This window comes from Lagopus leucura, unplaced genomic scaffold (genome assembly GCF_019238085.1).
Source record: "Lagopus leucura isolate 7727_CA_CO unplaced genomic scaffold, USGS_WTPT01 Super-Scaffold_100049, whole genome shotgun sequence".
Classification (NCBI taxonomy): Eukaryota; Metazoa; Chordata; class Aves; order Galliformes; family Phasianidae; genus Lagopus; species Lagopus leucura.
The window spans coordinates 2330890-2357505 of NW_024962295.1; the positions used below are offsets into that span (position 1 = coordinate 2330890).

A 26616-nucleotide genomic window follows, 5' to 3' on the forward strand; every position below is an offset into this window, starting at 1 on the left:
TTACTCCTTTATATTATGACAAGCTTTTCAACAGTATTTCCAAACAAAGCTCTAATCCAAACCCCAATATTTTAATACTGTTATAAATGTCTTCATAAACTCCAAGACTCATCATGCCAGAAGTACCTCACATTGAGTCTGGCCCAGTTCAACAAGAGCCAACACTTTCTCAGTCTGATACTCACCTGTCTGCTACAGCTGCTGCCTCAGACTGAGGAAAATTCAGTAACTAAAAACAATTCATCTATAGGAGGAGGCAAAATCAAATGAGAAAGAGAAATTTCCAACCGGCACACCCCTTGCAACTATCTACTTCACACATGAGAAAAGCCCACACTTGCACAGCCACACCAGCAAGAGGATCCAGCCACTGCAGGAAGCTTGTGAAGTCACTTGTGTGCATTGCTGTGGCACAAGAGCTAAAGCCATCATTACCTACAGCTGCAAGGCCACCATCAAGAAACACTCATCCACAAGGACACAAGCCAACTTCGCCTGGCAGCAAGTGCAGCTCAGTCACATTGCAACTTGAATGGTTTTGCACTGGGAAAACTCTCCAAATATATTAAGCTCACCAAGCACAAAGCATGCACACTCTAAGTGTGACTATTTGATTTACCAGTGTTTTATATACCTTAGTTATTACGTTTGAATGAAGAAGTGCATGCTAGGATATGCTAGAAAGATGAATAAGCAGTGCAGGAGAATGATGTCAGCACAGCACTGTGCACTGTTGCTAATGAGTGCAGCACGTTAAACAGCATCTAGCTCTACAAACCCACAGCTCCTTTCAGGCAGGGGTAATATCAGGTAGACTACAGGGAGCAGAGACTCTGTTACCCCAAATTAGCTTTAAAATAAAGATTACATTGATAAAGGGTTCTTTAAAATAATATTGAAAAGTCAGAAAGCTGAAGAAATACCAATGCAGCACTCAGCATAGAACTTGACTTTGCCTCTTCTCAGTTAGCGCAGCATGACAGCATACAAGTGCAACTTGAAAAATACAAGTCATGAAAATTCTTTTCCACAGCCCCTTGTTTCTTACTGTACATTAAAAGAGATATTATTTAATATGATCAGTGAACCTTACCCTCTTAGAATAGCACAGATTCACTAACACATCATTGATGGCCACAAGCAGCTATGTCACCAGACTTCAAACAATTGAGAAGAATAAACACGTCCAGCTTTATCAAGCACCACACAGATCATGGGTGTCCAATCTTTCGGCTTGCCTGGCCCAGACTGAGTGAAGATGAATCATCTCAGGACACATACTATTTTATACATGTATGTATGTGTATGTGTATGTATATATTAATGTAGTTGAAAATATATAAGTAACAAAACTGATCTTACTTTTAATATTTTTTTAATTAAAATGTTAAAAAAAGAGCACAACAAAAGCAGAACGCTAGTGGGATATCTGACCTTGTTTTTGTGAAAGTAATGCATCAGCCTGGTTTGATGGCAGCAGCTCCAGTTCTCAGAGAGTTCTCAAGGTGCTCGTCAGAGATTTTTGATGGCATTTTTCTCGCATTTGGAAACAGTTGTTCACAACCATACGTACTGCCATAAAGCGATGACACGAATGAGGTGTGATTGTGAAGCATGGGATATTTTTCTCTAATAACATGGTGCATATAATAGTCTACTACAGTGGCACGATCAAATTCTCTGACTACAGTGACATTTTATTTGAAAATTTACAGATATTATACTGGAGTTGCAAATATACAAAAAAAATGAGGGTTTTTGTTTGTTTTGGGGTTTTTTTGCAATCTTGAACTCTTATATTATCTTCTTATCTTACTTTATCAATATAGAAAGCAAGGCTGCATTTTTTTGCTGTTCACAGGACTATGCTCAGCCAATGCTGAAAATGATGTGAAATGCTTAAATTTTTTTCCCAAAATTTGAACTTGCCATAATTTAAGTTTTATTTTGAATGCTGTTATGGTTTGAAACATAGCACATGCAAGCTGATTTTCACCTTGAAGACGCATGTTTAACTCATTTAAAAGAGCTGCCAAATCCATCAAAAATGCTAAGCCTGTGAACCATTATCCATATTCTGGCACAAATTTTCGTTTTGATTCCATAAAACACTTGATTTCATTATGTGAATGATAATATCTTCTTAGCATTTTACCCTGAATTATCCACCTTACATTAGAAAAGTAAATGATGTCCCCATAATCAGCATCCATACTTATAAGGAATTCCTGTAATTGGCAAAGATTCAATCCCTTGGACTTTATGAAATTCATAGCTTTGACAATAATTTGCACAACGTTATCCATTTTTGAAGCTTTTGCACTTAAATTTTCTTGACATGACATGCAGCGTTTCATCAAACATGAGTTGCTGGTGGCAACTGCATCATCCAATAAAAGATTTGAAAAGTCCTCCTTTTTTACCAGCCACTGAGGCACCATCAGTAGCTCTACCAAACAGATTGGCGAAGGTTAAAGGTTAAATGGCTTTAATGTAATTTTTACTTCAATGGCAACAAATAAGCCATTTCTTCAGTGTCATTATACTCTAAAAGTCTGCATTCTGAAGTCTTATGGATTGATTATTTTTTGGCAATCATATATTTCCCAAAGTTTAATTATTAAATTTAAAAAAATACATGTCTGCCAAATAACAAAAAATGTGTGTCTACAAAGGCTGAGATATTATCAGCAATCTGTGCACTTTACTAGCCAAGTGGCACAGGAGCACATAACGTGTCGATCTGAGGGCGTGCGGTGGGTGTGAGAGCCAAGTTAACACAGAAATCCATGCTCCCCTCCACAGCTCTTGTTCTTGCCTACACAGTCCATGCTAGAGCTATGTGCAACCAACTCAAGAAACATATCACTAAAAATCACATAATAATGTTAAAAGTTTAGGATCTTGGGAGGCCACATCACAGGCTGTGCAGAGCCACACACAGCCCACAGGGCATTGGCCGGACATGCCTGACTCAGATAATCTACTGGTGTAATTAGTAGAGTATGTAGCTACAATCTACTCAAGCATGTCAAAAATACTTGCATGACCTCAAGAGTTCTTCAACAGATCTGAACAAAATCATTAAAAAGTAAAAAAAAAAAAAAAATCCACAACATGGGAGGATGTCTTGATTTCACTGGAACAGCAAATTGGATGTCTTGATTTCACTGGAACAGCAAATTCATGGGGGTGGAAAACTCTGAACAGGAAAGGAAGGAGAATAGTAATAAGCAGTAGATGCCATGACTCCACAGAGCTGGCAGCATCAGTAAGTTTGCAGGATAGCTGGAGACCATCAAGCACTGGCCCTGGTCAGCTTCCAGAGCAGGAACTATTAAGAACAGCATTTGCACAATGCTGAATTTTTCAGCTTGCTGCTAAGTGCTTTTTATCTGGGTTTTTCCACTTCCCTTTCTTGCTTGCCCAGTTCTGATCACTCCTGTATTTTGATTTGTGGCCTAGTTTGCAAACCATCTTTTGCCCAGAACTCTCGGTTACTGCACGCCTACACTTTTTGACTTTTCCACCTTAGCTGTAACTCATGGAATCTGCCTCATGCCTGTGACTGAGGAGAAGAACATGTCTATGCCCTAAATTTAATGTCTCTCCATTCACAGGAACCTAAACTACTGAATAGCTGGAACAGGTTCACTTCTTCCCAATTCTCAGCCCCTCAAACAAGGCCCTCTTCTTCTGCTCCCCCCTCAAAGCCATCCACTCAGCTTCTCCAATCACTTGCATGCCTATGGGATATTCTGGAAAAGCAGTGCAGCCAAGAAATTTGTCCAGTTCCATGGCCACCTCTTTTCTACAAGGATGATGAGCTGCTGCATGCAGAGACCTTCTCACGACGCACATCCACAGTTTTCTTGGTTGTTTCCTTAGAAATTCTGGCTATATTGGAGCTGTTGCAGACACTGTGGCTGTTGCAGACCCTGTTGCTTACCTCATGTTTGTTACCATTCCTCTGATGCAGGCCCTGTAAGTACTCCCTAATCTGCCTTTGGCACCTTCTCCCAAATTCTTCCTCTTCTTAACAGATTATTTGCCTTGATGTAAGAGACAAGACTCAGACTGGGAAGTGACAGGTGCTGCACAGGGCAAGGACTACCTGTGTTGCCTGTGGGAGAGCACAAGGGCCACCACTCCAGACCCCGCACTTCCACAAATAGGCAACTCAATGTTTAATACTGATTAAACAAAATGACTTCCCAGCAGCACAGTGCTAAGTGAGAAAAATTCTTAAAATGTGAGCCTATCTGCTGACTGTATGACTGTGAATGTTCAAAGGCTTCCCAACTGCATAGTGCATGCCAAGTCAAACAATTTATACTCTTTGAGGACTCATCTTTCTTTCCTTCTAGTTTCTATGTTTTTATTTCAAGTACAGACAGATGCATAAAGAACATTTTAAAGCAGTCAGGTTGATAGAGATCAGTTGTTCTCCATCAAATGGATTTGTACGTTATTTAGTGTAATGCCAACTCCTTCCTTAACTTTCCTGGACAGCATACGTAATTGCAATACAGAGGTGAGAGAAAAGTTGCAAGAACTGTCACAAATTTTTGCAAAAACCTACCTACTATAGCTCATCTTTCATTATACCTCACCACATTCACAGCTGAAAATCCCATACACTTTTTCACCATGAGTCATAAGCATGCAAAAATCATTTCTTACTGGAAAATAATATTAAAAAAAATCTTTCTACCTTGTATCATCTAAAGCCAACAATAAACAATTCAATTACTTCTCTCCAGTGGGGATAGCATTTCATTGTCATAGAACTCTGACATGCAGTACTTCCAGGAAAATGCCACAGAAACCACATATTGTGAAAAGCCTATACAAAATTAGAGATATGTAACTCTCTGTGGATTACAATGTTTACAGAAAAAGTGAAGTTTTTAAATGAATGTTGTAGGTTTCTAGCCCTATTATAAAGAAAACCTCTGAATGCAAATAAATACAAGGCCATTTATTTAGTTCTACCAAAGGATGAAATAAAAATAGCTTTATGAGAGGAAGAATTGCCTCATTCATCTCAACTGTGAAGACTAACAATAATTCAGATACTAATGCCAACTGATCTACCAACGGCACATGACCTTCTTTTTGTAAGAACTGCTTTACCTGCTGTGGTAGGATCTGTAGAAGGTAGTATAGCACAGAACATTTCAAAGACATTGATTGATGGTCATTTGTATTTCTTACTGTTTTTCATTACAGCTGTCAATCTACAAGTGTCATAGTGTTAGACTGGAAGAAGAAACCAAAGCAAAGAAAAATCAAGAAGAAATAAGGGACTTATAGATCTTTAGGTACCACTCTCAGAAAGGGAAATTGGAAAGAACAACAAAATTACAGTAGCGAGGAATTCCATGACCCTCCCCTCAGATTTGCATTTTTTACCTGAAAGCCATGAAGCCAAAGTGTTCAATAACACCTTCTATTTCCTTTAAACATGTATCACTTCTTCCCAAAGATTTAATTTTACAGCACTAAACCCAATGCTTATGATGTTTGGCCATTTCCATTCTGAAGTTGAGCAGAATGGCAGAAAACAAGTTTATTAGATAGTTTTCTGTCAGTGCTATGCCAATATTTGAAATTATTTCTTTAGGATTCCAATCTCTTTTTCATTTTACTTACTTTTAGGAAGAAGAAAGAATGAAAACTCTAAAACCTCAGAGAAAAGCACCATGAGAACCTCTACGTTATTTTCACAAACAAAATAGTAATTGTTTACAAAGCTGAACCAAAACTAAACAGTTGATTACTAGATAAACACCCTTCACTAAAATCAACTCTTCAGCTCCACCACCCATGACATGATAATTAATTAAAGGAGGCAACAGTAAGTCTACAGTATTACAAAGTCTCCGCAACGTGTTTCCTTTCTTCAGTTCTTCATGCTTATAATTCTGCCGCAGTCAAAATCAGTGACAATGATGTAATACTAGAGTTTGTTGTCATGAACTGGACCTGCAGGCATTGGAAGGCAACCCAGAGCAGAGAGAAGATAAAAGAGCTCAACACACATGACTAAACATTGGAGTTGAATACTCATTCAGCATGAATATTCTCAAAAAATAAAAACTTCCATGTGCTGTATCAGCATTTTGGCACCACACCCCTGTCCTGGTCTACTCCTTGGCAAATCTGCACGCTCTTGCAGGAACAGTTGGCAGAACTCAGTGCTTGTTACAGGCTACAGAATGTTGAAAAGTGCAGCACAACTGCATAATACTCATAGGCAAAAACAAACAAACAAACAAACAAACAAAAACCAACCTAACAGCTTCCAATTTCCATCATTTACCATATCCCAGAATCATAGAATCATAGAATCACTCAGGTTGGAAAAGACCTTTAAGATCATCGAGTCCAGCCACAACCTAACCATACTACCCTATCTCTAACAGTCCTTCACCAAATCACGTCCCTGAGCACCACATCCAAATGGATTTAAACACATCCAGGAATGGTGACTCAACCACTTCCCTGGGGAGCCTATTCCAGTGCTTAACAACCCTTTCTGTAAAGAAGTATTTCCTGATATTCAACCTAAACTTACTCTGGTGCAACTTAAGGCCATTTCCCCTTGTCCTGTCACCTGTCACAAGTGAGAAGAGACCAATCCCGCTCTCACTGCAATCACCTTTCAGATACTGGAAGAGAGCAATAAGGTCTCCTCTGAGCCTCCTTCTCTCCAGACTAAACAGCCCCAGTTCCTTCAGTCTCTCCTCACAGGCCATATTCTCCCAGCCCTTCACAAGCCTTGTTGCCCTTCTTTGAACCTGCTCCAGCTCCTCAATGTCCTTTCTGTCGAGGTGAAGCCTCACCAGTGCCGAGTACAGGTGCAGGATAACTTCCCTATTCCTGCTCATCACACCTTTTCTGATTCAAGCCAGGATGCCATTGGCCTTCTTGGCCACCTGGGCACACTGCTGGCTCATATTCAGCCAACTGTCCATCAGTACACCAAGGTCTCTTTCCAGCCTCTCCTCCCCAAGCCTGTAGGGTTGCCTAGGGTTGTTGTGACCAAAATGCAGGACCTGACACTTGGCCCTATTGAAACTCATACAGTTTGTCTCAGCCCATTGATCCAGTCTATCCAGATCCCTCTGCAGTGCCTTTCTCCCCTCCGGAAGATCAACACTCCCTCCCAACTTGGTGTCATCTGCAAACTTATGAGAGTGCGCTGAATCCCCTTGTCATTAATAAAGATGTTAAATAGAAGCGGCCCCAGTACTGAGCCCTAGGGGACACTGCTGAAACAGGCTGAAAACTATTGAAAACTAGGGTGAAAGGATACCCTTTATTTGACCCCTTAGATTGCTAACAGTTCCTAGCAGAGACTGCATTTTGCTGTGTGCATGTTTAGTGGCTTCTGAGAGCCTGCTCTGTTTAGTTGGAGACCTGCAGTCAGAGGCGTCCCAAAGGGGCTGGTACTGGGTCAGGTCTTGATCAACATCTTCATCAGTGACCTGAATGAAGGAAGAAAGTGTACCCTCAGCAAGTTTCATGATGATACAAAGCTGAGAGGAGTGGCTGACACTGCAGAAGGCTGTGCTGTCATTCAGCAAGACCTGAAAAGGCTGGTAAATTAGGCAGAGGGGAACCTGATGAAGTTCGACAAGTGCAGAATCCTACACGGGGTGAGGAATAACCACATGCATCAGCACAGGTTAGAGGCTAATCAGCTGGAGAGAAGCTCTGCAAAGCAGAACAACAGGTTGGCCATGAGAGGGGATCCTATCAGTACTTAGCTAAATTACTTTGAAAGGAATGTCTCCTATTTATTGCCATGGAAACGAAAACAGATTTAAAGATCGCTGTAACAGTGTTAGATACCACAGATTCTCAGCTACAAAACAGTAATTTTCAACATAGTCAACACCATCAGCTATGCATTTTTGCAAGCAATAAACAAGAGCTGCGCTTTTCAAAATCTGCACCAGTGGTGGTGACCCACTGTCACTGTCACCACTGCTAAAAGGCACCATCCACTGCCTCACTGTGTTCACACCAACTGTTTGGTCTCCATTAGCATTCAACAAGTGTCAATGAGTGTCAATGGAGTTTTTTTTTCCAAACAGAGGAATTCAGTCCCATACCTTTGCTCCATATGGACTTCCATGTCAGCCATTATTCCGTCATGCTACCCCTCTGCTGCCATCTGCCACACAGCAATGACATGTAATGGAATATCAGTGGGATGTTTCAACTTCTACTGCCACCCCACCAATTTATGCCTGATTTCATGGGCCAACACCATGAAATAGGAGGCATTATTTTTGGAGCAGCCCTCGTAAATATCTGAAGGGCAAGAATTAAGAGGATGGGGCCAGGCTTTTCTCAGTGGTACCTAGCGACAGGTCAAGAAGCAACAAGTACAAACTAGAACATAGGAAATTCCATATGAAAATGAGGGAAAACATCTTGGGTAAAGATGACAGAGCCCTGCCACAGGCTGCCCAGAGAGGTGGGAGAAGTATCCTTCTCTAGGGATATTCAAAACCCACCCTGCTTTAGTCTGTGATCTACTGTAGGGAACCTGCCTTAGCAGGAGGATGGACTGGGGGACCTCCGGAAGTCCCTTCCAACCCCTATAGCTCTATGATTTCCTTACAACACTAAGCCAAGGCACTATTAACAGCACATCAAACTGATCGTTTCCCTTCTTGGTTGCGTCTTTCCACTCAAAACTAACAGTGTTATTGATGCTTCAGAACTAGTAAGTCATACCAGGCAAAGCAGTCACAGTGCTGCAGAGCAGTTCCAAGGCAGCCACACAAAGCATCAGACAGCACTGCAATGGTTACACACGTTCAGAAATGCCAGAGGCAGGTGATTAGAAAGGAAGCTGAGTATGGCAGCCATCAGAGACACAGTGGCAGCAAAACTGACGTGCACTGGCCCTATTCAATTGCTGCTACTCAGCTCATGTTTGGTCCCTGTGATAGTGACTCTAAAATGAACTTCCCAAACGTAAGCCAACAGCCCTGCCAACAAATGACACTGATGCTTTTCATCACAGTCAGGGTTTACTTCCATCTGAGAATGTCACAGAGTGTGGCAGGTCCTTGAGCAGCAAAGGGGGAGCACCTCCTTTTAGATCACAGACAGGTACCGCCAAACAGTTACTTTTTGGGGAAAGAAAATGTTTCTATTTCCTGGCTTATTTAGGGCAACTCAGATTAGGAAGAGTAAATTTGCTAACTGCAGCCTGAAACTAAAAAGGCCTTTAGCCTAGGTTGGGACTAAACAGTCCATGCAGTTTGCTCTAACAGGAGTGCCAGGAATACAACAGAAGCATGTGGGTAATGTGTGGGAAAAGGGGAGTTCAAGTCCCCAAAATCTCATCTGGTTATTGCTGCTAGTCTGTGTTAAGTCACTGTCCATTATATTGTCTTGTAACGGGCAATAAGCCTTCCTCAGGGGGAGAGAGGAAGCCAGGGAGATGCCCAATGGGTCAATTGTTGAAAAAATGGAAGGTGGTAGGAGAGGATCAATGCGCCAAAAGTCAACTGTTGAAACAGTGTAATCACAGCTGGCCATTCTGTTTTAGAAGAATTAACGTTGTTTTGAAGATGAAAGAGAAAATAGGATGAAATGCTTCATGCTGATTTGTTTTATTTGACACATCATATAGCAATGCAAAAAGAACATGGACTTGTACCAAAAAAATCACACGGTGGTGATCTTAGAAAAGGATAATTAGAAACCCCATAAGCACTGCTGCTCATCCTGCAGCATCAGTAAACCATGCATCAGAGATCAGCAAGAGGAATGGTGGGTCCCACAGTCAGGGCCAGACAGGAGCAATGTGGGGCCAGAAGAGAAGTACAGAACAATGAAGTTAGTTCGAGTTCAGGGCAGAGGAGACCATGCATGGATGAGATCGATTTTGAAATACATTTGAGTTTGGGAAGTAATGAAGTGAGCAAGAGAGACAGAGAGAGATGATTTAAGTGCAATGGGTGCTTTTGAGACACAGGCTAGGATCCAGCAGCTGTGACAGATTTGTGATCCCAGAAAGCTTTGGAAGTAGCACACAGAGAGGACTAAGACATGGTAGCTAAGGTGGTGGAAACTAATAGCAGATCCAGACTGGAATGATTTGCAAGTCTGCTCACATATGAAGAAAGAACTGTAGTTTTAGCAAAGGAACAAGCAGAAAGAATCCACATTCATGGAGCACAACAGGGAACAGTGGACAATCTTTTTTCTCAGCCTCCTAAGTGGGACCTGAATAATCCTGGCACTACTTAAGTATCAGACTTATTCTGATTTCATTCATGATAAGGCATGCCATCCCTAAAGCAAAAAAATTTGTCTAAATTGTACCAGGTGGTGCAGAACAGGAAAGAGACTGCACTTAGCAGAGGACCAATGCTTTACATACATGCAAGAAGAGCACTGCAGAAGAGATTGCCCACTAAATTAGCAGAGATTTAAAAGTTTGGGAGGAGTATCAAAACAGGCAGCCGATGCAGCAGGGAGGTTTTGGAGGAGTGCCGAGTCAGGCAGAGAAAATACTGATGAAGACTGAAGGGGGCCGGGGGTGGATTCAAAGCTATCCTCAACAGAGTATGAAGAAAAAAAGAAGTGAAATTTCTTGCACATACGGGACAAACTTACACTGTTATTAATACTTGTTAAGCAATTAGACAGCCCTAGCTGTTGGTATCACAGGGAAGATGGAGGACACGCCATTCTTTAATGATTAACATTTAGGCATCAGTTTTGTGTATATGCCTGAGTGCCCTGTGCCACTTTTAGGTAGAACTATACTCAAATTCAAGTACATGCCACCAAGAATAAGGCTGTGGAAACCCAGGTCTTTACGTTAAAGGAATCATCTCCCGAATCTGAAATATTTGAAGAGCTAGAGAATGTGATAATGTCATCTGTATGGGCTGCAGGAACCCCAGGAAGATCAAGGTGGGCCATTAATTGTACACCAGAAGCCAAACAGCAGATCAGTAAGAAAAAAATACATGTATTTAAACTGCTTGTGCATGAAAGGCTGCATACTGCCCAGGGGTCCTGACACAGAGATTAGAACCTTGGAGAAAAAAAAATGTGTGCTTTTCAAAGCAGCTCGACAACATCAGCAAACCATGGCTATCACAACTTAGAGCAGGGGCAGCCACTGTACTCTTGATGCAGGAAGCTAGGAAGCTGACTCTGGGAGAAAAGATTATTGCATTTGTGCCATACATGGTGACAGTGGTTGTCCCCCAGCAGAATGCTGAAATACCAAAGTGCATTGCTGGAAGGAGAGGACATCGCACTAAAAGTGACCACCCTGCACTATTCTTAACAGCAAGTGCAGATGAAGGAGACCTGGAGCATGGCTGTCTCCAAACTATTGAACAACTGTATTCCATATGAGCTGACCTGTGTGATACTTCTGTATAGGAGATGGACTAGGAGCCATTTCTTGATGGCAACAGCTTTGTGAAGAAGGTTATGCTTTAGGGACCCAGGATGAAATGAAAGAGGCCAAAGCTTTGCCTTTCAATACATTAGCACAAAAGCTGAAATGACTGCCTCACTGCCAGATGAACAGATCAAAAAATCAGCAGAATATGGATAATAATCCATCAACACACTGGGGAATAGAAGCAATGTTCAAAAGTATCAGACACCATATTTTAAGCATACAAGCGGCAGGAATCATAAAGACTGTTGTTAGAAGATCTGAACTCTGTTTGAAAAACAATCCTAATGACCTAAGTGACCTCCACTCAGAACAACCAAGAGAGGAAACTGCCAGATTACTGGCAGGTAGATTTGTACCATGGGAGGGACAAGGTATGTCCAGAGATGCAACTCCTGGAAAGGAATAGCAAAATTGCATCAGTTAGATGAAACAGCATACATGGGAAACCAGACTAGCTGTTATATCTAACTGAGAATGTGGGGAGCCATCTAATTAATATGATTAAATGGCTGGTTTCAGAAGGAATTGGACAGTGTCAGCAATGCAAAAATAAGGCCTAGAAAACAATAGTATATAATTGAAAAGGAACATTAGCAACATACAGTTAGGAAGGAGTGGTGTATTGAATTGGGGTATTGGATCAAAATATAATAGGATGAATTGGAATTGTGAACAAAAAGTAGGAAATGGTAGTCACATAATTATCATCACAGATGTCCTAACATTAACAGAGCAGTGTAAAACAAACACCTCAAAGGCACGTAGCAAAGAGGTCCTTTCACCAGAATGTTCACTTTGGGTAACCTCAGTTAGATTCTGGACTACACATCTACGTGAGTGTTCAGTCACCAACAAGAAACCTTGGAATTCTAGATCCTTTGCTCAACGAGGAAACAACATCATTATTAATGGGGGACCTATAATAAGCTATGAGCAGGGTTAAGAGGGAGATTGAAGGTCATCATCCTCAGCTGCAGAATTTGGATAGAGACTTCAAAGTTTGTAGTTAGAATAAGAGGTGTGTGGATTTTTAAAGTTGGACAAAGAGCACTACTGTGTTTCTATTCCTAATATTATACAAGATTTGGAAGAACAAATGAATAAAATGAGAGAAGTTGCAGAAGACAGCCAAATCATTAGGCAGATTACAAAACTGTCTAAATAAAGTCCTCCAAGGGATAGGAAGATGGTCACTAAGAGGATGTCTTGCTTCATTATTAGAAGGACTGATATTTCTTGTCCTTCTAATCGGATGTGAGAATAATGGGATGTAAGAGAACAGTAGAAAAGAATGTGTATGAAATTAAGTTGAAGTTTGTCAATGTAGCTTAAGAATTTATTGAGCACAATGGATTTGGTTGTTTTATTGCTTGTTTGCGTCTATGCGATTTTGTAATGTATCATTAAGACAGGTATCGTTTTAAAGGAACAGTGACCTAGAACCATGACCTTCTGAACTTTAATTTTAGATTTTTGTAACAATTACATAAGTGAGACTACCAAAGTATGTAACTTTGTAAGTCTCAAAGGGGCAAATTGTTGTGGACCACTGTGACCATTTTAGATAACAGGAAATAGATTGCTTGCAATAGGTTCCTGCCTACATAGCAAGACCACCCTCCAAGGCCACTCTGAAGATAAGAACCAGTTACAAGAAGTCCTTGGTCCTGCAGTCAGCAAAGCAGCCACAAAAGGATCTTTCCATCCCTAATAAAGTATAAAGACCAGAGAGTTCAACTAAAGGACACACACAGAGACAGAGAAGGAGAGACAGATGATTACTAAGGGGCTCAGGACCACCACCAAGGAGCCAGAATGCTATGTTAATGATTTTAGGGGAAGTATTGAATAAGTTTGTACCATCCAGGAAAACAGTCACAGATGTAATACAAATAATGTACATAAGCTGAAGATCTTTTGTGCCAGGTACACACGGTTAGGTGGAATGACTTTCACATGCATCCATTTCCCATGCATCCAGCACCAAAATAAAAGAACGCCTGCCTCTAAAGACCACACTGGTCTTAAGTAGCTATCTTTTAGACTGATGTTTTTGTCCAATAAGAAGTGTGCATGCTGTTACAAAGCTCATTTGACTACACACATTAACTACTATGCATATCCCAAAACTAGATTGGAAGGACAAACAAAAAAAAAGCTTTATTCTGTCTCTCTATCACCAGTACAAATGCATAGAACACTGTTACGGAGCAGCACAAGCCCAAGTAGTTTTTTCCACATGTGAATACTGAAACAAGGAGGAAGGTGATAAGAACAGGATAAGAAGGAAAAGCCCTGTATTTCAGGAAAGGAGAGTCAGGTTTCGCATTAGGAAAAGAAACAAAGCAGTAAGATCATAGAATGGACTGGGTTGAAAAGGACCACAAAGATCATCTAATTTCAACCCCTCTGCTACGTGCAGGGTTGCCAACCATCAGACCAGGCTGCTCAGAGCCACATCCAGCCTGGCCTTAAGAACTGGAATAAACAGCCTAAAAAAGTTGTGATCATCTATTACTGCTTTAAATTCAACTAATCCTGGCTCCAACAAGCAGGAGTGGGCCAGATGACCAGGTCAGGACCATCCCAGCACTGTTTTCTATTACCCTACTCTTTAAGAAGTTCTCTGCAGTTTATTTTTCTAATTACACTCCGTTTACACCAGATTCCCTTTGCCTTATTCACAGTTTCTAGCACAAACACCCAGGGCAAGCTTTCCTGGACTCCAGCTCCTTTGGCACTAAGTTGCTGTATCTTTTGTGAGAATTTGGCCCTTAAGATCTGTTAGGAGTAGAGCTTTAATTTCACAGCAGGAATCTTGCTTATTTTTCCTCTATATTTACTGAGAATAAAGGGAAGACCATGCAAATGCCCCTCTGCTTAGACCTTAACAAAGTGGAAGAAAACATGTAAATGTGAACGGGAGGCCTTTTCAAAAGTAAAATGACTTTGCCAGGATCCCTTTGCACTACGTGCATGAATGATTTGTGACAAAACAAAAAACTGCTAGCCCAGCACATCACCCATGTCAGAGACTAGAGCAATTCAAAACCCTTGGTAGTTCAAGCACTTTCTGGAACTTGAAAGGCTTTCTTAGGCACCACTTAGTTTCTTTATGGCTTTTACATGACTTTGATGTGGACCTAAGACTGAGGAATCTTAATCTGAACGTTTTCTATGGAATATACTGTGTTGTATATAAATCACAAAATCTTGTCACCCTGATTAGCATGAGTCAAAAAGTTGGAAAAGCTTTGTGCCTGAAGCTAAAAATTCTGAGTTGTTATTTTTATACCTAAATAAGACCCCTACATTTCCAGGCACTGAGCTACTTTCAAAAGGTTTGTCTAGTAATTGCACTGCAGTAATATTCCTAACTACTGACAAAGTATGGAGTGTGAGGTGGTAGCTAAGTTATAAAAACATCACCTTCTCCCATTCTCATCCACTCCTCAAATAAGAGATTTAAAGCTTCTTAAAGTAAAGGCATCTATGGAAACAAACAATTCTTCACATGTTACAAAATCTCTCCTCTGAGTGCAAACATGACTGTGTAAACAGAAGCTTCATCCTCCCCCGCACTACGCACACTTAACCCCCAGTAGCATTAATGGGAATTATGCATGCATAACAAGCAGAGAACAGTCCCCTCTGAATAGGACCCTTGTTGGAACAATGAATGCATTTAACCATTAACATCTCGGGATCTGCAGAAATAATCCAACCTAACTAGCCACCAAACAAAGCTACCACAACCTATCTGATATGATTCAGAAAGTGGCTCTCTGAAATTTCTCTCATTTGTTTTTAAAGGACTTGACAGTGGTCTGCACCATAGAATCTCTTTGCTGGGGTGAAACTCTCAAAGAATAATGGTCCTCCACAGTGTCTCTACACATTCTGTGCGATGGAGAGCTCTGGAGAAAGACCGTGACCTCGGGAATCAAGCAAAGTAATTAGAAAACCAAAAATCCATATATATGTATACATATATATGCTTTATATGCTTACATACTATACATGTGGATATATATATATATATACACACATATATATATACACACACACTTCAAATGCTTACGTACACTGACCTTTGGTGTTAATGGAAACCCAGTAAGAACACTGCAGGGAAGAATATGGCACAGAATAACTAAGCGATACAGATCAAAAGGAGAAAGGCTGATTAAAGAGAACTTCTAGGGGGAAAATAGCTGTCTTCTACAGCTCTGAAGTTCTTACACAATTGCCTGGCTGCATTTGGGTTTTATTCTCACATTTTAGCTATCAAAATGCAAGACAAAACCTGAGGATGTTATCTGGCTTAATGAGGATTTTGATCCTGAGAATTCTGAGTCATTACATGATGCATTAAACAGTATCATCCGTAGATTTAAAGTTTCTCCATCAAGTGCTTTCTATATTCCTTTGAACTAGTATCTTGAAAAATCACAAGTAAAAAACGTATTTGTTAACATTGCATGTGTGAGTACACTAAGAATGTAATTAACAACCATCCTTCAAAACTGTTGGACTAGGAATAGCAAAATAGATGAATTTATACTCATAATAGCATATGCATAGTGCTAATCCATAAGAGAAAGTTGTCACTACTCCTCTATAAGTTGTTCGCTAAATACTGCGAAAGCACTTGGTGCTGGACAGACTTACAGCCCCAAGGCGGTCCAGGATACACACGTACTCCAAAATTCATCTTTCAGATTGCTAGGGCCAAAGGCTTTAGCATGTCTGTGCAGCACCTTGTATAAAAGAGGTTACCTTCAATCCATAGTGAGTCTTGGAGTGCTACTCTATTACAGAAGTGCAGAAACCTTTCACTTCAGAAATAAACCACACAGAAGCAGCTAAATATCTGCTGAACCACAGAGCAGTGAATTAAATTATATCACATTTCTAAGCCATGCAGCTTTCCTTGCCATCAGATACCACTACACTACATGACTCCACGTGGACTTGGCAAAAATCTTCCCAACAACATGAGATTAATTTTACCCTAAACTATTGATAGAAATCCTTTCCTTATTGCTCTTCCACAATGCGGCTGTAAGGTCCAGAATTGTTAAAGCAGTTCAAGCAGGCATCTAATTCTGGGTATTAATATTGCTACAAAAAACATTTAGCTCTTGAAATGGACAAAAGAGACCCATAACAAAGCATTCTGGACACGTTACCTTTCTAACAAACAGAGCAGAGACATGCATCTTTAAGATGATAATTAATTAAATCTTTGGCTAAGGAACTTCATTTCATCCACTCACATTGCTTAGAGATTATCTTAATGTGAATGGATCAAGAATTTGTTAATATCTCCTCATAGGTATCAACATGCTCCTACCATATTAAGCAGTGATACCTGATTACATTGACAGAGGTTGACAGCAGGTATAAATTCTATGTCACAGGCTTAGCTGCTGTTTGGAAATTTATTCTGATCCATCAAAATTTGTGTTTTCCCCTACAAGCAGATGCAGTGCTCTAAACTATAATTGATGAGTATCTATCTGAGGTATTATTAAACATGAGCCTCTTCATCATGTTATTTTATGCTTTCATGGGAGAAAGATTCAATTACAAAGACTCTATAATGCTTGGAACTATAGCTCATTTTATATAGCCTAAAAGCAAAATCATTTTTAGAGAGAAATCCTTTTTACTCCAGGATGCATTTCACACACAGTCTTGCTTGACACAGATGCTCAGGTTCATGCTCATTTTCATGATTAATCTTTATAAAAGCTTTTACTCATTTTGATGTATTTATTCTATTGATGTACATAGCGATTCTTATCATGCCAACTTGGCTTCCACTTATCACATTAATGCCTTCTCATTAGTACCACCCCTCGGTTCAGTAGAACTGAGGTGTGGGGAGGATATTTTTCAGTTACCTTCTGATTAGACTTAAAGATAGCACAACTTCAGGGGCAGATAAGGTGCTACAGAGGCAGCTCTTGGGAGTCACTAATATTTTAAGGACAGGTCATTTGTTCCTAAGTTTCTACTCAATTTTGCATTGCAGTTCAGAATAATCAGATCAGACGTGACCATAAAAAAATTAAATGACTACAACCTTTTGCACAGAGATGCATAGAAAAAGAACAGACCACTTGAATCATAGGAATGCTTGGCTCCTTCCCTTGACTCTCTTTGATGACAAGGGGGAAAAGTCAATTCTCTGCTGACTTTTGGATTCCTTCTCAAGATATTTACTGCAAAGGTTGATCCAAATAACTAAGCCAGTCTTCTGTGCTCACTTAGACCAAATGGTCATGCAAATCACAGAGGACACTTTCTGAGGATCACAGACATGAGTTCTAGATATTTCCATCAAGCACTAGAGGTTTCCACCTGGCAGTGGAACAGTGATTCACTCTATGAGGCACTAAGTAAGTTTAAACAGATTTTTTTGCATACAGATTGCTCCCATGAGGACATTACAGAGTGGGCAACTGGAAAAAAGAAACAGAGAAGGAAAGATATTAGCACTGGCATGACTCTTGCTACATTCATCACCAGCCTCAGGTTAACACTCCTGGTGACGACCTGAGCCTGAAAAGGGCCATAAAATCCTGAGGCATCCTTACTCCAAAGGAGCTGCAGGCTGCAAAAGCATAACTTTTTTTCTGCTCACAATAGCTGTCACCATAAGCACTGTTTACAGCCTGTGACTGCTCAGAGGCTTAGGAAAGACTGCTTCCTCCCTGGGACTTGATGTGGAAGAAAAGAGGGAAAGATGGATGATTTTCACGTTCAACTTCCAATCAAGAAGATTTAAATCAGAAATCAAGAAAAACTACAGCATTTTTCCTATCATAAAGAATTATGGGGAAATCAGCCTGAAGAAATGAAAGCACCTCACTGACACTTTGTCCAGCTGCAGTCCTGCTGCTCCCTTTGCTGGCAGCCTTTCAGCCCCCTAAGAATAACATTATCATGACACAGCTAACAGCATGGGGAAACTGAGGCACAGCTGGCCTCATCTTAAGCTATTCAGAGAGTGACAAAGCCGGTAGAGGTGTACCATGTAAGGAAATCTCCCACTGTGACAAGGCACAAGTAATGTCAAGGACATTTCACAAGGTGGTTACAACTAGCAGCTACAACATGATAGTTGTATTTTCTAAAAGACAATTAAACCTCATGTAAACAAGATTATTTCTTTTCTTGTTCTAAAAAATCTCAACCATTCTACTCTTTTTAAGCATTAATGTGTATCCAACAATTCTTTCTCCCAGGCATACTCTTCATCCATGCTACTGAATGCAGTATGTGCACAGACACATAGGTGAAAGGAACCTGAGCATAAATTGCTATTCCCACCAAAGACTTTTAGTTGCTCTTTCTGATGTGGCAAAAACTTTCCAGAGCCAATAAGGAAATGCCTTTCATATCTGGTAAGCACAAGGCTTATGAGTGACTTTGACAGAATATTGATGTGAACAAAATGTGTTTCAACACTGCACCATTACCAGAGGAATTACAGTGTTCTCATTGAGATTATAAAGAGCTGAGTGATAAGAGGAAAAAAAAAAAAAAAAAACACAGGAAAAATAAAGTGTGATACAACCTCTTCCATTTTAAAATGTTTAGATTAATAGATATTTTTGGATATATTCAAAAATGGATCTAGCTCATGCTCATGACAGAAGCTTTGCCACAGACTGAGAGACAGTCTCTCTCATGCATCACAACCAATGAGCTTCTGGTAGGAATCTAGGACACTTTTGTAAAGACACAAAGTAAAACAGATTTCATGTATAAATTGGTAATGCATGTCCAGCTCTGCAATGGAACATTCAGTGTGTATATGTATTCATATATATACACATTGTAAGGAACTGCTGATGTAAAGGTGCTGCTGATTTAAAGGTGCTGGATGACAGTAGAAAACAAAGAAGCACTTTGCAGGACAAAATCTGCCCTTCAGAATTGAGTCCCAGAGCCAACACTCTTTGTTAAGCAGAAGAGCAGCATGAGAAGCAAACTGTCCTCAACAAGATTATCATTCTGGAGTAAAGATGTCCTGGAACTCTGTTATGAGTGACAGACATCCTTCTTGCTTACCAGATGTCATCCCAATTTTCTCTCTACAACTTACATATTTCAATACAGTTTTCTTCATATACTAGCCAAGAAGCAAAAGAGGCAGAATAGGGCCTGCATAAAGAGGGAGGATTTTCTTGTGGTTACATGATCAGCAGAAGAAACAAGGGCTACTTCTGTGTTGACTCAGCTACAATTCACTGCCTGATTGCACACAAGTCCAAGAACCCGGTTGGGTTCATCCAGTTTCCTACAGTCAGCCACCCCTGTGTTCAGTGCCAGGGAAAAACCCATAAATAAACAGAACCGTAACCATAGCCAGTGCCTACGTGCAGCTACACTGTAATACAACCCAGGGTTCACAGGGTATTTCTCACTACAGCCCCATGTCTGGAAGGAATACCATGCATTGCGGTAAGCATCAGCTTTGAGTTATCTAGACTCTCTGGAACCACAGGCTTAGTTCCTTGGCTGGATTAATGCAGCTCTTCATCCTTGGAGTCAACATGTAATTCTCACTCATCAAAATGTTCACCTAGGAACTCCCACAAAAACATCCCAGCTTGCTCAGCCTATAACAATCAAAGTACAAAACCAGGAGCTTATTACCTCAACTTCCAGTCTTGGGGAAGACACAAAAAACCCTTCCTCTGAATCCCAGCCAGAGCAGCAGTACCTCTACCTGATCAATCTGTTTGCTACTTGCAGCAAATTACCCTTGAAACACTCAGTGTTTGATCAAGAAAAGCATCACAAGAAATACATTACAGGCTCCACTAGCAAAAAACAAAGTTCTTCCGACAGACCAAGGAGATCTGCTGATACCTGTTGTTAAGACTTCCCCTCCACTTCATGTCAAAGCACTATTCTTTCCTAGTCCTGCACTTGTTAACAGAATAGATTTCACTAGAACAGAAAAATCTCACATCTTTTAGTGAAACTACGGAAGAGAATTTAAGAGGAACCTCTTGAGCATCATTAAGAGCTCTCCTCAGGAGGTGACAGCTTTCAGGGAGGCCACTGCCATGTTCACATCACGCTTTAAGAACAGAACAAATTTTCCACAGGATTTTTCCACAGGAATCCTCCTTGTTCCCCATGCAAATACATTTTGTGGAGGAGATCAGCAATCTGCCTACAGAGCTGTTTTCTAGTCATCAGGGCCAGCACAGAGTTCACAGGCCCCAAGCTCAAGAAGTGCATTTATCTTTACTTAGGCTTAAAACAGTGAGATAATAAGTGAAGCGATACAGCAATTATAACACAGAACAAGGCAATGCACCTAACCATCACTACTTGAGGATAGCAATAGTGATTAAGAAAGATACAGTTACAAGATATACCAGTTGCCCCACTGCTTTATCATCATGCAACGGGGAGGTCCTGTGCAGTGCATCCACTCCCAGGTAAGGTCTCCTCTACAAGTGCATCCAGCTTTTATACTGTTGAATAAACAAGTTTATGTGACAATGAGGCAGAAACATCTGCTTTCATTCTGCCATTGGATTCTACCTCAAGCCAGGACTCAAGGAGGAACTAAAGAAGTTTGTGTATTCATAGGTCTTGACACCATGCTTCAAAACAAGGAAAGGTTAATACATTCTCATAGTGCTTTATCCAAGCTCTTGCTAACGAGATGTTTCATCCATGATGCACTTTTTTTTTAATGATCATATATATTTTGCTAATGACTGGATACTGATTCTGGGTTGTGAGATTCATATGGAGGTCAGCTTCGGTTCAAGGCCTGCTGTTCAGACCTCATTACTTCAAGACCTTGTGCAACGAGGGCAGGCCCCACGAAGCTGGCACCCAGGATCCACTGGTAGGTGACTTCAGCTCTGCATCTGCACTAAGGTCAGAGAGTGCAGGCTATAAACTCTTCAGTATCTAGAGTTACTTTTACTAAGTGTGAAACAAGCACCACCTGTAGGAGATAGAAACTATGCACCAGCCAGCCTCAGCCTGCTGACTCCTTGTCCAGCTTGGAAAACCTCCCTCCTCAACCAAGCTGCTGATTTTCCTGAAGATTACAAGAATTTAATAATCTGTAAGACTAACTTCTGCCAGATCCACTGTACTAGTTAGCCAATAAATACTGGCTTAAAATTAACCAAGGGCTTTCAACACTATTGTGACTGAAAATATCTGGTAAACAGATAACATGACTGCAGAAATTCTGTTTTTTTTTTGTTTTTTTTTGTTTTTTTTTTTGTTTTTTTTTGTTTTTTTTTTTTTTTGTTTTTTTTTTTGAGAAACCCAACATGCAGATGGATGAGAACAGAGGAGCACCCCAATGCGTGTGCTGGTCATGAGTTTTTAGAATGGCCCTCAGTACACTACTGTGTGCCTGGTGGGACAGAATAAGGTATATTCGCTGATAACAGCTGCCAGATGGAAACACTGGAAAATGCTTTAGTACCGAATTAATTAAGAGGGCATAAGGCAGGAGGCATTGCTGCCTGGCAAGGGGCATCAATAACACACTGGAGCTTTGCTGGAGCTAAATACACCTTACAAACAGGGAAGATCAACACACACTGCATTTCCTTAGCTCTGTTCTGCTCCAAAAATCGTCTTCCTCTTTGTGAAAGCTAAAATTTACAAGGATATTGCTCTCCCTCACTATCTCTCCTGCCATTTATATTCTGAGAGCTTGTTATTCGACAAGAAAATTCAGTATGACACAAGGAATGCAATGAAGCCATCTCTGAGGCATCTTTCCTCCAGAGCAGAGCATGGTTTTCCCCACACTTCATTCCCAATACTAGAGTTTGATTACAGTCTTTTATATATTCTATAAAACCTTTTAGAACTTCTTCCAGGAAGAGCTCAGGAAAGAGTGCAACATAGTAGATGAGAAGCTTTGTTTTACCTCTTTTCTTTTTCTTTTTTTCTTTTTCTTTTCTTTTTTTTTTTTTTTTTAACCAGCTTTCACACGTAGCTCTCCAAAAGCAATCTGATTTCTCCATCAGCACAAGAGAACAGTAGCAAGATTCAAGCCTCAGAATGCCATTCCTGCTCATATCCTCTTGCCACAAACCAAGGTCTCCTTAGTCATAGACAACTTTCCAGCTGCACGCAATCTGCACTGCTTTATGCAAAGAGAAGATGAAGATCACCAGCACTGCGCAATTGCTTATGGCCACAGGAGCTGCCTTTGCTCAGACCAACAGTCTATCAAACCTACCCCTAAAACAGAAACCAATGCAGAAAACACACCCAAAACTAATTTCAATGAAGAATTCTTTTCATCAGCCTCTGCAAGCTTGAAGTGCTCTAAAAAGATCTGAAAAGAAACAAAGTTAACAACTCATACTGACAGGTATCCCGGCACACACACATGGGCAGCGTGCTAGCCAGAGGCAGCTACAGACTGTTCTGTAAGAGACTGGCAGCCTTTTCTTTTGTGTTCCAGTCTTGCAAATATTTTTCTTAAAACATGAGGAAAGCGGGAAAATGACTTCATTATCCGGATAGATCTATGGTCTTTCATAAGATTTACATCATCTGACTCAGTGAAGCACATCACTCCCTTACAATGAATTCAAGAGAGAACTTACAAAACAAACCTTTTACTATGTACAACTTTTCTACTATATATAAAAAAAAGAACATCGCACTACTCATCAATTTTCACAATCACTAAGCGCTGTGGACTTGCTGCTCAACAGAGCAAAACCGAGTTCTGCTGATTACACCCCTCCAAAGCGTTACTCCCGCCTTTCTCACTGACTTTCTGAATTTACAAGCTAGAAAACTCCCAAATTCAGAAATTACGACCCCAGGACCTCTACACCTGGCCAGCAAAACAAGTACTCCTTAATAACTCAGCTACAAATTTGCCTTCTAAGAGATAATTTCTGTAAGGATTCTACGTGAAGAACTCAGCAAAAGGATCGCAGTAGCCCTAAAGAAGCGGAGGGGGGCCAATGGGGAAGGGAAAGAAAAAGTCCGGTGCTTCCAGTGACGGTCAGCAAGAAATACCTGCAGGCTGCAAACACCCAGACGTTTCGCTGCTCTCTCGCTCTCTCTCTCTGCCTCCCCGGGAATTGTATAGAAACGCGTACCGAGCGGTGCACCGAGCCCCGCCAGCCCCGGGCTGCCTCCCTCGGGCCAAAGGCGGCAGCGCTCCGAAGCGGGACCCGAATGCGACCCCGGGAAGATGCGCGCCGCCCGCAGCCCCCGAACGGCGGCCCCAGGGTGCGGGCGGTACTGACCGGCCGTGGGCACGTCGGGGACCAGCTTGAGGGGCCCGATCTGCCGCAGCTGGAACGCCGTCCGAACTTCGTGGCAGCTGGGAGCCCTGCCCGCCGTCAACCCCGCCGCAGCCGCCAGCAGCCACAGCCACAGCAGCCCGCGGCTCCTACCGGAGGCCATCTCGCACCCAGCGGCCGGGCCGGGCCGCAGCGCTGCGGGGCACGGGCCGTCTGAGGGCGGGGGGGACGGTGGGGGGTGGCCGCGAGTCCCCCGGCCCAGGCCGCCTCCCGCCCGGCGCCGCCGCCCCGCCCTGGCGCCCGCCCAGCTGCTCCGCGAGCGCGGCCGGTCTCGGCAGCTCCGGCGCTGAAGTTTTCGCAGAGCGCTCTGCGGCCTCCGAGCTCCGCGCCTGGCAGCGGGTGCCGGCAGAGCCGCGTGGCTACAGCGGCCCGTCCCTACGGGAAACACTCCCTCGTGGGATGCAGGCGGCAGTCCGGGGGAGGAGGTGAGCGGGTCCCAGCGCGAGGAAGGACGTGCCGTGTCGCTCCCGGAATCCCGGCTGAATGACTCGGAGGGCACGAGAGAATCCTCACGAGGTGAGCAGCAGCTCCAGGCCCCGTACCGCGGGACACGGAGTAAACCTTGCCCCAGCAAACATATGTCCCCGCGTACTGACTGCACGCACAAACTGTTGGCTTGTATTAAAAAAATGCACAGCTGTTAGATCCTACTTTGGGGGCACATGGAACGCGCTGGCTATTCCAAGTGGCACTGAACTCTGAAATCAGTCCAGAAAACCCATCAACAGCAATCAAGAAGTATCCTAGAGGCACACTCCTATCCATACATTTCATGTATAAAACTTAGCAACTAAGCTCTGAGTCGTTTTCCTGTTCTATAACTTCAAAGAGAAAGAAAGAAAGGAAAAAAAAAGTACAGTCCTTTCAGGACGTAGTCTGGTTACTGAGCTGCTGCTGGGACTCAGATTGCTGCTGTACCCGCGGCGCAGCACAACCTGCAGGAGCACAGACCCCGGGAGATGGCCGGCCGCCGGCAGCAGCTCGAGAGACCCGCAGTCCCCCACCTCGGGCCGGGGCTCTCCTCAGTGCCCTCTGCTGCCTCCTGGGCTGAGACCCCCACGAGAACCGGGGTGCTGTCAGAACACTTCTGCATCCCATTGTCCGCCCTGGCATGCTTAACCATTGAGCGCTCTTAGTGCCCTTCAGCATGCAGTGTTCTCAGCAGCTATTTTCCACCTCACAGAAACAACCATTTCCAGAGACACAAATCCCAAGGCATTTCTCACAAAGAGAATCTTTCAGGCATGCAAGCATGGTATAAGCTGTTATTGTTATCTTATTTCTTGAAGGATCCTTGTGACCCTTAAGATGCTTCTAATGTGTTCCCAGAGCAACAGGACAGTCCATCTCAGCTAATTTAACCATTACACTTTCCCGTAAGAAGTACTGAGAAGCTGTTTCTCACTGTTGTCAATAGTTGTCTGAGTTGTATTTTAATAGCTAGAAATGCAAATCTTTTAAGCACTTTGCTGGTTCTATCTTTGTTCGTATCAAGTTCATAGCAAGAGATTAATTATTTTAATCTCTTTAATTCCATTTTTTTTTTTTAATTTTTTTTTTTTTTTTTTGTAAAACAAAACCCAGTTTGATTTAGAACATTTGAACTTGTAAACCACAGGCTGCCCAGAGAGCCGTGGGTGCCCCATCCATGGAGATACGCAAGGCCAGGCTGGATGGACCCTGGGCGGCCACACATGCATTTTGTTTAACCTTGTGCCCCGTCCTAAAGATGTTATGCAGACAACACTCCCATTGACTTCAGCAGGAGTTCTGACAGAAAAGAAACAGCGGGATGATGGATTTGGCAAGTAATTCACCTCATGAAAACAGCACTATTTGGCATATATACATTATTCTCTGAATAGCATCTAACCAGTCCTGTGCAAAGGACTGAGGCGTTTAATTCAGTGGAAGTTTTCCCACTGTTTTCAGAGAGTGGCAAGTTCATATCACAAATGGCTAATCCTTTTCCTAGGTGGGTCCTTATTTTGTCACCTCATCTTTATACGGTGGATGCTCTTCTCCTCACCCATCTGTTTTTGGGCTACTTTAAGTCTTTTTGCTTATGTATATTTTCTCAATTGGGTCTCACATGTTACCTCCTGTTCCCCTTCTCTCCTCAAAATACTGCTGTGAGGCCTGAATTATACATATAACAAACACAACAGCAAATTTAGTGTCAGGGAACTGGATTGTCCATATATATAATAGTAGCTACTGCGGTACCTAAGGAAACATGTATGTTCCTAGTGGTTTTGTAGTAACTATATTGAAAGGCATAAATCAGAGATAGCCTGGTGCATTTCTCAGGGTGGAGCCTGAACCCCCCTCCCTCCCCCCCCCCAACTCCCCCTTTGGAAAAAACATATAAATCCCTGCACATTTTTTTTTTAATAAAGGACATACGTTTTTGTAAAATGACTAGGAACAACAGAAGAGGTACTTATCCAATTGTACATGACATTATTATACTTCATCAATTGGCTTGGAACTGTGACAGTTTACCTTGACAACTTATTACTTATTAAGGACAATATCGGTACTTCTTACAAAGAATTGCAATATAAATCTGCCCAAGCAGTCTGCTTGCTCTTAATCCTACTAAAGTGACCGCAATACTCAGCATGAGCCATGGATGTATAAGAAAAGCTGGGATCAAGTCTGGGATCAGGCTTTGTATGTCTGTTGCCTCAGCTCTTCTCTTGTTAAAAATAGCTGGAGTTTTGCCAGTGATTTAAATGGAAGCTGGACTAAGCTAGTTTAAAATAAGCTCATCTCCAATGCTGGACTTGCCACCAGTGAGACTTGATGGGCACAGTC

At 41.9% G+C, this 26616-nt stretch overlaps 1 protein-coding gene across 1 annotated transcript in view; it reads right to left on the reverse strand.

The window, feature by feature from the left end:
• Positions 1 to 23899, reverse strand: part of LOC122187645 (glypican-5-like) — a 370735-nt gene extending 346836 nt beyond the window's left edge. Inside the window, exon 1 of the mRNA XM_042885359.1 lies at positions 23740 to 23899. Within this exon, the coding sequence (XP_042741293.1) occupies positions 23740 to 23899 (160 nt within the window). The remainder of the gene's footprint in view (positions 1 to 23739) is intronic.
• Positions 23900 to 26616: the final 2717 nt, after the last annotated feature.